Source organism: Peromyscus californicus, unplaced genomic scaffold (genome assembly GCF_007827085.1).
Source record: "Peromyscus californicus insignis strain IS unplaced genomic scaffold, ASM782708v3 Scaffold_3__1_contigs__length_106647218, whole genome shotgun sequence".
In the NCBI taxonomy this organism is placed as follows: Eukaryota; Metazoa; Chordata; class Mammalia; order Rodentia; family Cricetidae; genus Peromyscus; species Peromyscus californicus.
Genome location: NW_026294551.1, coordinates 47,005,901 through 47,017,198, shown reverse-complemented (window position 1 = coordinate 47,017,198; position 11,298 = coordinate 47,005,901). Strand labels below are relative to the sequence as shown.

At 51.8% G+C, this 11,298-nt stretch overlaps 1 protein-coding gene across 1 annotated transcript; it reads right to left on the bottom strand.

Moving 5' to 3' along the window:
• Positions 1–2,202: 2,202 nt before the first annotated feature.
• Positions 2,203–11,087, bottom strand: Rflnb (refilin B). Its single transcript, XM_052758149.1, has 3 exons — positions 10,719–11,087; positions 8,131–8,240; positions 2,203–5,567 (listed from the first exon to the last, which is right to left on the bottom strand). The coding sequence occupies exons 1-3, from the start codon at positions 10,929–10,931 to the stop codon at positions 5,237–5,239; spliced, it is 654 nt and encodes a 217-aa protein (XP_052614109.1). The 5' UTR covers positions 10,932–11,087; the 3' UTR covers positions 2,203–5,236.
• Positions 11,088–11,298: the final 211 nt, after the last annotated feature.

Genomic DNA, 11,298 nt, shown 5'->3' with positions numbered 1-11,298 from the left:
TGGCTCTTGGAGCTAGGATTACAGATGTAGGCACCACCACACCCAGCTTTTCACATAGGTCCTGGGGAGTTCCTCACACTCAAGCAAACACCAAGTCATCTCACACAGTCTGCCTCACAAGTGATGGAATTACAGGCCTGAGCCACCAAACCTGGCTTAAAGGGCCTCCATTTCAGGCTTTCCTATCCTTCCTTTCTCCGCTTTACACAAAAAGATGGATGAGGTACAGAAAATGCTACCCCAAAATGTGAAACTTTGGTATGCTAGGTGTGGAGGTAGGAAATGTAGGAGAGGCAGGAAGCCTCTCTGACCCTCCTTGCCCTGCCCTGGAGCAGGCTATGAAACTCCTGATTCCTTCACCTTCTGGCCAGGGGCAAGCCATAAAACCAAGGCAGGGCTGGAATCCCAACACGTGGGAGGCAGTTAGAAGGATCATTATAACTTCAGGGCTAGCCTGGGCCACATCTGGAAACCCTGTCTCAGAAGACCAAACAAACAAAACCCTAGATAGGCCCCTTTCTGACCCTTCTACCCTTAATCCAGTGGTTCTCAACCTCCTAATGCTGTGACCCTTTAATACAGTTCCTCATGGTGTGGTGACCCCCAACCATAAAATTAGTTTTGTTGCTACTTCATAACTGTAATTTTGCTACTGTTATGAATCATAATGTAAATCTCTGTGTTTTCTAATGGTCTTAGGTGACCCCTGTGAAAGGGTCTTTCAACCGCTCCCCCCAAGAGGGGTCATGAGTCACATGTTGAGAAACACTGCCTTAAGCCGTTCTTGGGGTATGCATCCTGCCTTAAACTCCTAGGAAGGAATGCCACGTAGGATGCCAAACACCTCCCCACCCCTAGTACACTTGGTGTGTGCGTATGTGTGTGTGTAAGTATGTGTGTCATTTGGGGTTGATGGCTGGGTCTTCATTATGTGACTCAGGCCAGCCTCAAAGTCTGAATCTTCCTGCGTCTACCACCCATGAGCTGGGATTACAGGTGCATGCCAAAAGATGCAGCAGCCACCATTCAGGTCTTTATTTCTGCTAGCCCCACATCTCAGAGAGCATGCACTACATCAGTCTGTATGTTTTCCTCTTGCTAATCGATCATCTTTTGCTGTAAGGGCCAGCTATGACCCTTGGGACGGATGAGAGGAAGTCATTGCTCCTCTGGAGGGCTTTACTTCATCAGACTGTGTGAATCTTTCTTTTTAGAATCGAATGTGCATTCCCTCCACTACCTCATTTTGAGACCCTGGCAGTGAGGGGACATCTCAACTCAAGACAGCCTTGCTGTGCCCCCGATACTCACTCCATCCCATGGTCATAGACACGAAGTCTCCAGAGGGTTCTAGGTAAGTTCTACTTTCTGGCTTGTTGTCCAGCACCTGAAGGGGTTTTCAGCCCACAGCCTCCCTCATACCTCAAGAAAAGCAGGGCGGATCCCACCCAGGCATGCATTTCTCCTGTAAAGTGGCAGTTTGAAAGGTACTGTGGAAAGAGGTGACCTGACATCCCAGGTCATGGCTACATTTCCAGGAGTATCAAGGTCAGGGAAGGGTATACATCCACTCTGGAATCCAATTCCCTTATTAAAAGTGTGCCCAGCAATCAATATCCACCCCTGCCCCCAGAAAGGCTCCTCACAGCTTCATATTAACAGTCAAAGAAAATCATGTCTAGCTGGGTGTGCTAGTGCGTGCCTGTAATCCTAACATTCAGGACGTAGAGGCAGGAATTCAAGGTCATTCTTGGTTGCACATTTGAGGCTAGCCTGGGCTACATGGGAATCTGTCTCAAACAAATAAAAATGTGTCAGTATTTTTCAAGAGGCAAACAGCGGCAGGACAGCTGTGGGGTAGATTGCCTGCCTGGCCACAAACAGGACTTCTGAGGGGGGTGGGATATCTCAGGATGAGGTGTTTCCTCAGATTGCTGATCCCATCATCATAATTTTCCTTAAAAAAAAAAAAAAAAAAAAGCGGGCCAAGGCACAGTGGCACATGCCTTTAATTCCAGCACCTGGGAGACAGACAGTCTGGTCTTTGTGAGTCTGAGGCCAGCCCAGGCTACAAAGTGAGTTCCAGGCCAGCCGGGGCTGCACAGTGTGTCTGCTTATCAAAACAAACAAACAAACCAAAACCAGAAAAACAACAACAACAACAACTAAAAAACGGAATGAATAAATACTAAAGCAAGCATCCCCGGGTTTTAGATAATTTATTGTTAAATGAAGAAGTCACAAAGCAAAAATGGAGTGGGACAGAGGTCGAAGATAATCTTAAAACTTTTTTTTTTTGTTTTTTGGTATGTGTCAAATACTTTCTAAGTTTAAAAACGGGAAAAGAGTCAAATGAAAAGATACTGGTTCAAATGAAGTCTTTGCCAGACATCTGAAAGAAAAACTACCTTTCTCTAGAAACACACACCCTCTGCCACAGCCATAACTTACACAACAGAGCAAAAGCTTCATAAGGAACACACCCAGTCTCTCACGCACACTCAGGAATGTCAAGTGTGTGAGTTTTAAAAGTCTCCTCTTCCACTTTGCCAACCATCAGGGATCTGCTCTGGGCTGGTGACACCTCCATCAAGGTGCCCCAGGATGCCACTCAGCTTCCAGGCCTGCAGCTTTCAAGAAGATTCAAAACAGCTACATACAGCTGCCTCCTAGCGAATAACCTAACGGCATAAAACCCTTTCCATCCACATTAGACATCCACAGTTGCTTGCTTCTACTTACTGAGATGGTTCTGGTTCCATCCACACCTAGAAGGTTCTGCCTGAACTCCTGAATTTAACATGATCCAACTTAACAGAGAGAGAGAGAGAGAGAGAGAGAGAGAGAGAGAGAGAGAGATGTCTTAAGGTATCATGATTCTGAACTCAAAACAAGTGTCTCCAAAGGGGCAGAGTAAAGCTTTCATGATTTTCCTAATTCAAAAATTGTTATTTGCTGGGCGGTGGTGGTGCATGCCTTTAATCCTAGCACCCAGGAGGCAGAGCCAGGCGGATCTCTGTGAGTTCGAGGCCAGCCTGGTCTATAGAGCAAGATCCAGGACAGGTACTAAAACTACACAGAGAAACCCTGTCTCAAAAAAACAAAACAACAACAACAACAACAAAAAATTGTATTTGCGCCAGGGTGGCACATGCCTTTAATCCCAACACTTGGGAGACAGGCAGGCAGATCTCTGTGAGTTCAAGGGCAGCCTGGTCTACAGAGTGAGTTCCAGGACAGCAAGGACTACACAGAGGAACCCTGTCTCAAAAAAAAAAAAAGAAAGAATTGTATTTGCAAAAAGAAATTATATTTCCCACCTCAGTGACATTACAGAGTCAGATAGAAAATCCACTTCTGTCAATAAAGGCTTTTCCAAAGCCAAGTAGCACTTGTTACTCTCAGTTTGACCGAGGAGCTGGTGTGCTCCAGTGTCCCCCCAACTGAGCTGCACCCTAGTCAGCTGAGACCCCGAGGCCAGCAACCTGTCTGCCCAGGGGGACGAGTTAAAAACACAACAGACCAGGCATGGCCGTCTGCAGGGGACACGGGCTAGGCGGTGTGGCTCTAGTCATTGCCACCATTGTCAAACGAGAGCGATCATCTTTGCCCCTCTCTTCCACGATCACAAGTCCCTGCCGTGGCCCCGGGAGAGCCAGCACGTTCTCAAGTCTGCTTTCTGGACAGATGGAAGCCATCCTCAGAGATCCAGAGACATCACAGAAGGTAGAGCCTCTGTAGCCCACTTGATATGATTTGGAAGTATTCAGAGGAAATATGTACAACTTGTTCTTTCCAGTGCTGGAAGAAAAAATCAGTTTACCACTTTCTTCACTCCAGCACTGTGGGGCCTGGCAGGGGGTTCTAAGAAGCAAGGGCCAGGCCTGGGGTAGGGGCACGGGAGCAGCGGCAGCCTGGTGCACAGCACCCACTGGGCCAGCTCAGAAGTTGGCTGAGAAACACCTTTGACTCATCCCGACTCCACGATAGTTACTTCTGTGTATACAGTGGTACAAAAGAAATGTTCCCCCATCACCACAGAGGCAAGGCTGTGGTGTTTGAATTGTCACTCCCTACTCCTGAATTCATCTCAGCTTAATCTGGATGGTGAGGAATACTCCTGGCTTTGCTGGGTTAAACCCAATCCCTCCCAGTTTTGACATTATCAAAGTCCTAAGAATCAGTCCATCGAGACATTTAATCATGATGATCTGAGTCACATTCGAATCTGCCTCCTCCTATGGCAGCTGTTCTTAGGCATGGCGGCCCGCAGTGGAATCCCTTTCCACGCAGTTCCAACATGCGTTTTTCCAAAGCATTCTTTTAAAATGCCGTTCCTCTCAAAAAGAGCCTCTGCTGCATTTTGCCTTGTGAAAAAAAAAAAAAAAAAAAGGGAAAGTATTTCAAAACCCCAAAATACCTATGAGCGGAATTACACAAGCCTAAGGAGATGTTAACCAGATGCCAAGCACGCTAGGGCTGCACCACAGCCTGCGCCTGGAACCAACCTTGGAGAAGCAGACAGCTGCGGTGCCCCAGACAGGGCTAGCTGTTTACCCAACCCAGCGACGGCAGAACAGGCAGAGTGCTCATGTTTTAAAGGCATCTCCTTCTGGGGTTTTTGTTTTTCTCCCCTAATATCATGAAAAAGATTTTGATAATACTAAGAGTTTGGATTAGCAGGAAAAACAAATGAAGCAGAAACAGAAAAATGGTCCCGAACACGAGTCTCCACAGATTGAACACATCTGGGCATCACAGTCCACCGGAGGTAGCTCCTTTTCTCTTTTTTTTTTTCAGCAATGAAAATATGCATGGCTGAAATTTCTTAAAACCCACTTTTTCTGTTCCGGAGACTTTCCCACTTCCTTCGTCAGAAAATGGAGGACAAGCTCACCTCAGCTGGTCCTGATGCCATTGTTCTGCCTATGTTTATTTTCTCATCAAATTGAGACTTTGGGGAAACTGCATCAACCAGCCAGGACATATATATATCTGCTCCTTAAAAAAAAAAAAAAAAAGGATCTGAAAAAATTTTAAACAAAGCCAAGTTTCTCTATTATTATAAGATGCAGTGATTTTTTTTTTCTTCCTTTCTTCTTTCCCTGGCTAGGCTTAGAGGTATCTCTAGGTCAGACTCCTCTGGGCTGGGATGATATGCAAGAGCAATGTTACCCAACTTGTCCAGAGTGGTCTGGGGACCAGGGCTGGCCCAACCTCAGGTAGCTAGCTTGAGTCAGCATTCATCTGAGAGACCGTCACTACCCAGGAACTCCGTGGCCTCGAGCTCCACACTGGACAGAAACCTCCTCAGCTTCTTGTGGCAGTTGTAATCCAGAGTGGTGGTGTAGACGGTCTTGGGGTACTTGGGGTAGATGATGGTCGTGCTGAGGAAGCGCGCGGCCTTGTGGCGGGGCTCGAAGCGCACCTCAGCCTTATAGTTTCGCCAAGTGCAATTGGGGATACAGGTGACTGTCTGGCTGCAGGAAGCCACCTCCAGCCCCAGGGGCATCTGCACGTCATCGATGAAGTGCCGCTCGGAGTCGTACTTGACTGAGGAGGTGTACCTGTAAGGACATACAAGCCAGCATGAAGCTGTCCTCTGAGTTAGGAACATGGGGTCCCAAGTGTGACCTCTCATCTCTCCTGGGGTGCAAACACTGAACTTGGCTGCACCACAGAGAAGCAGCAAGAATCTACGGGAGTATTTATGAGAGGCATATCACTCCAACCACTTTTGTCATGGGACTTAAAGGGATCTTCCCAAACGCCCTGGAAGAAGAAAAGTAAGATGCAGAGATGAAGGTCACAGTGTCCCTGAGTGATGATGGACTTGTGTGAGAGGATGGATGGATGGACTGACTGATACATCTGTAGGGCTGGGGATAGAAATCATGGCCTTGAGTGCTAAGCAAGAACACTACCCCTGAGCTAAGCCCGCAGGCCTGAGCTGAAACCTAAATGCAGTGCACAGGCTTCTAAAGTTTACCTTGAGCTCACCATTTCCCCGAGCTGGCCACAGCCCTGAATTCCATTCCCATCTGCATAAGCTAGAAGCCCTCAGTCTAGTGGCTAAACTTGCCTTCACCTCAGAATCCTCTCTGACAACGGAGGGACACAGTGTCTGCATGCAGCACAAAGGCATTTTGGTCAATGACTGGCCACATATATGACAGTGGTCCCGTAAGATCGTCCAGTGATGCGGCACCTTCTTAATATGTATAATTGCATGTTAACATGTTCATGTGCCTTGGTTACTGGTTTTTTGTTTGTTTGTTTTTGTTTTTTGTTTTTGGAGACAGGGTTTCTCTGTGTAGCTTTGCACCTTTCCTGGATCTTGCTCTGTAGACCAGACTGGCCTCGAACTCACAGAGATCCGCCTGGCTCTGCCTCCCGAGTGCTGGGATTAAAGGCGTTCCTCACCACCGCCCGGCTTGTTTTGTTTTTTAACGACCTGATACAGATTAGAGTCGTCTGAGAAGAAGGAACCTCAACTGAGAAAATGACTCCACAAGTTTACCCTGTAGCAAGCCTGTGGGGCATTTTCTTGATGCGGAAGGGTGCAGCCCACTGTGGGCGGTGCCATCCCTGTGCAGGTGGTCCCGGGTGTGTAAGGAGGCAAACTGAGCAAGCTTGGAGGAGCGAGCAGGTAAGCAGCTCTTCTTCATGCTTCCTGCCTCGGGTTCTTGCCGTGATTTCCTTTCAGGATGTGAGCGGAAACCTAACTGAGACATCATGCCGGGACATGACCTAAGGACCTGTTCTCTGAATGCATCTATTATTGAGCAGGGTTGTGTCGTGGAACGAGGTGGAGTCCGCTGCCGTAGGGGGTAAAGACTTCTCCATCCCCTCCGCGACCAGCCAGCTCTTGAATGAGAAGAGGAAGGATCCCAGAACTGCCGAGTGCTGGGCGTCCTAGAAGCCTGGCTACAGCCATGTCCTCAGCGATTGGCCTACCTGGACTATGGTTTGGAAACCTCCCAACTCTGGGGGACCCAGGGACCTGACCCTATCAGTGAAAGACAAGTGCATCCCTGATGGCCACAAACTAACTTGCCATTTACATCCCTCAGTTGAATTATTATTATTATTATTTTGGGACAAGGTCTTGCTAAGTAGGCCAGCCTAGACTAGGAACCACAGCCCCCCCAACACACACACACCCCCACCTCAGCCTCCTGAGCGCCGGCTGGGACTGACTGTAGGTGGACACACCCTTCATGGATGGGGGTTAATGAGTTCTGGAAGCATCACACTGACAACTCGGCTACATTAATATTGCAGCTTCACAGATGTGCGTTAGTAGCTCCACAAGCATCACGTGGCTGCGAACCGGCATTTGGTCTGTTCTCCCCGGAGTCACAAGATGGGAGCTAATGTCACGAAGTCATGTCCCAGTTTTGTCAGAAACACAAGCTCCAGGGAATAAAAGGCTAACCTGCTCACCTCTAAATGGATGAACCTCCCTCTGTTCCATATCAAAGGCCCCTTTGTGTGCAGGCAACTGAAACTCCAGCTACAAAACCTCCAGTCTCCAGAAGTAAAATTCCTTTCGCTAAAAAGGACAGCTCTTTGCTGGAACCTCTCTACGACTCTTTGCCCCCGGAATCCTGGGTGAGGTCATTCCCAGAGGACTTGTTCAGGGACGTAACATGAGACAGGGTCATAACACCTTTGAGGTGGGACAGAGGGAATGAGTGGCTTCTGGAAGTGATACTCAACAAAATCTTTAGCACCCAAAGGCGTGTATGAAACGCATAAAGAACTTCATCACAATATCTCACTTTTATTTTAAAAAGAGTGTCTAGTAGGTGTAGTGTGGCACACCTGTAATCCTAACACTCAGGAGGCGGAGACGGAAATATCATCCTAAACTTGATAACCTGGGCTACATAGTGAATGCCAAGCCAGCTAACTTGAAATAGCAAGGCCCCATCTGAAGACTTTAACTAACTAGCTACATAAATAAATGGAGTATCTATATATTTAATGAGCTTTCGTGCAAGACAGTAAGTCACACTATCAATAGTCTTTGGTACATCTTCATAACTAACTTCTTAGAACAATAAGCGATCGTACCTGGAATTTTAAAAACTTTTTAAGAAATAGTATCAGGATCAGTACACTCACTTTATTTCCTTGGGTGGTAAGGGGTCAAACTCGACTCCTTCGCCAAAGGACAGGGGGCAGAGCCGTGGTGAGCAGCTGGCAGCCAGCGAGTGGGTCAGAGATGCTGGGTTCTTCGGGGAGAGAGGAGAAAGCGGTTAGACCTATGACTGACCGGCCAAAGCATACACTCCACAGAAGGCTGAGCCTCTGAGCCTCCAGGAAGGGGCCCCGGGGTGACTACAGTCTGTCCCTACAAAGGACAGGCCTGGCCCACAGGTGCACTAGGGCCAGAAGATGGGGAGTGCACTAGGGCCAGAAGGTCAGGGTTCAAATCCCAGATCACTCCTCCCCTCTCCCCTTTTCCGTGATGGGCACTGCACCCAGGAGCACATTAGGCAAGGTCCATCCTAAGTGTGCTCTGTGCCCTCGGGGGAGTTGTGCCACAGGCCCGATGTCTTTATCTGCGCACTGGGGGAAGGTTGTGAAAGGCTGAAGAGGAAGCTGGCATGGTGAACTCCTCATCAGGACTGAGGCCAGAGCCAGAGGCTGCCGTGCCCGGGACTCTGGTGAGAAAGTCCCACAAGCCTGACTCTTCAGAACCTTCAGTTATGCAGAGCACCCCCTCCTCGCCCCCTTCCCGGCTGTCATTGTCTAGCAATAGTCAGGGAAGGCCACACTACCGCTGAGGGAAAAGAGCTCCTGGGATTTAAGGTAAAGATCCACGCCTCCTTCCCCACCTCCTTCCTTCTGGGCTTGACAGAGGGTTCCTGCAACTCTGTGACAGTGGAGCACAGGGTGTTGTGGCTCCATGTCACCTTCCACCAGCCAGAAAGCTCAGTGTGCAGAGCGCAGCCTTTGACTCATCAGGGAAGCTCAGGTGACAGTGTCTGGTCACCCAGCTGGCTGGGATCGGCCCTCCGTGCAGAGAGAAGCAGTGCAGAGGGCCCTCCGCAGCCCTTTGTGCGCTCTGGTTTCCCCAGGTCTGTCATTTTCTTTGCTTAATTGAAGAGCAAGAACTACATCTCTGCCAGGGTGTGGAAGTGGCAGTCCCACCCACCTGCCCAGGACAAAGAAGGCAAATGTTTCTAGAAGGTTGGCTCTGAGAGCTTTACTGTGTTACCAGGACAAGGCGAAAGGACCGGCTGAGGGTCCCCGGAGTACTGCGGCTCCAGGGCTAGGATGGAGCTTAGTGACTGGGTTCAGGGAAAGGATACAGTTCAAACCAACATCAGTAATGAGGTGTGGGCACAGACCTAGAAACAGTGGGTCCTGCTCTGCTCTCTGGCTGCCAGAGTCTCCCCATCAGGAGGGCACATCCCAGGCAGCTCTGGAAGCTGCAAGGTTCTATGGCCACCACGGTTTGTTCTCCCACACCCCCAAGACAACTTTCATCCAGGGGTCCGTCCCCCGCGCCCCCCATTCCTGCCCACCAGGCAGACAGTCCCTGGGCATTTAGGTGTGGGAGGGAGATGAGGTGGGTTAACAGTAGTAATGAGAGACAAATGCACAAGGACACACTGAAGGATTGACACCAAGCCACAGGTTCTGGAATATGTGTGCGAAAGCTCCCAGAGGAGGTGACATAGTTGAGCATGGAAAGGCCATCAGGACTTGGATGAGACAGGTAAGGGTCAAGGTTCATGTCAGGTGGAAGAAGTGGCATCAGAAGCACCCATGATTGTTTGGTCTGTGGTCAGAGCAGGTAAGATGAGGCTAGAAGGCCAGACGGCCAAGCTGAAGCAAGCTTCACCTTGGAATGAAGTCTGAGGTGCGGATGCTTGCTGGCACAGGGTCAGTAGGTCAAGAAGGCCCACACCACCAAAGTTCCACCATGGTCCTTAAGAACAACACTGCCACTGACCACCCCACGGGAGGCCCAGTCAACAGGCCCCCCCAAGTCCTACTTTGAGCTTCGACTGTAGGCAGGATGTGGCCTCTCCTGAGCTCTGCCTGCAAACCACCACCTGAACAGATCCCAGGGCAAAACAGACTTGGAGTTTTTCTTGCAAAAAGTTAAGTAAACGGATTAATACTTTCAAAGTCTTGGCCACCTGGAGGACTCTGATCTCATTAAGACCAGAACCCTGGCTGAGTTAGGTATTCAGGATGGGGGCCCACCAGCACACTGAAAGCTCATGGCGTAACTCCTCGGGTCTCCCAAAGGCTAGCCCGCCTTGTGCCGGGAGCCCAGAACACACCCCTCTCCCAGGTCCCAGCAGAGGGAGGCCGCCTTGGGAGCAAAGCCTCCGGGCGTGGGCCCCCGGGTGGGGTGGGCCGGGTTCCCTGTCCGTGTCCCGGGAGCCCCACCCAGCCCGCCCCGGCAGGAATGTGGTCGAGCCGCAGCTTGGCAGCCCCGGGGGCCACCACCTCGAAGGGAGGAGACCGCGGCTCGCCTCTCCCGGGGCTCCCGCGCCTCCCAGGCGATGACAATTTTCCAGCCACTGGCTCCAGCTGGCCAGGCTCTCTCGCTGCGCTCCCGCCCCGGCTCCCGGCGATGGCCACGCCGTCTCGACGGGCGGGTGGCCGCACCGACAGCGAGCGCTGCGGAGTCCCCGGGCGGGCTCCGGGTGGGCCAGGACGGGGAGAAGTCCGCGCACGAGGCAACTCACCGGGATCGCTGGGGTCGCCGCCGCGTCGGGCTCCAGCGCCCCAGGGACCGGGGCGCGCTCCCCACCGCCGCCCGCCGCCGCCGCCGCGAGCCCCCAGTGGCTGGGGCTAGGGCTTGGGGGCAGCCCCGAGTCCGGGCTGTCCAGGACGCCGTCGCCCTTCTTCTTCGTGTCCACGAGCTCGGGGACATCCTGCAGGCTCAGCCGACCCACCATGGCTGCGCGTGTGGCGGGGCCGGGGCACAGCCAGAGCGGTGCTGGAGCGCGAGAGAGGGCCGCACAAGCGGGCCAGGGCCGCTGCCCTCCGGGCCGCCCTCCTTGCCCCGCCGCCGGCGCGTTGTCCGGGTGTCGCCGGCGGCCGCGCTCGCTCGAGGCCCCGCCCTCCGCCCCGCCTCGGGGGCCGGCCCAGCCGTGGTGACCGCCGAGAGGCCGTGCACCAGGGGCCGCTGCGCTCCCGCCGCGCGCCGCCCAGCCTGCCGGCGCCCCCATCTTCCCGCGACGCCCCCTCCGCACCCCTCCCCCGCGGCAAGCCGCGTCGCCCGCTGGCAAGGCTGCCGGGCTCCGTCCGGCCCCCCACCCTGTC

Bases quoted from the DNA above. Each gene is read 5' to 3' on its own strand.
- Rflnb (XM_052758149.1), bottom strand. From the start codon at position 10,931: ATGGTGGGTCGGCTGAGCCTGCAGGATGTCCCCGAGCTCGTGGACACG. The intron at 8,241-10,718 runs GTGAGTTGCCTC...CTCTCCCCGAAG, and splicing joins CGGCGACCCCAGCGATCCCG to AACCCAGCATCTCTGACCCA. The intron at 5,568-8,130 runs GTGAGTGTACTG...ATGTCCTTACAG, and splicing joins TTACCACCCAAGGAAATAAA to GTACACCTCCTCAGTCAAGT.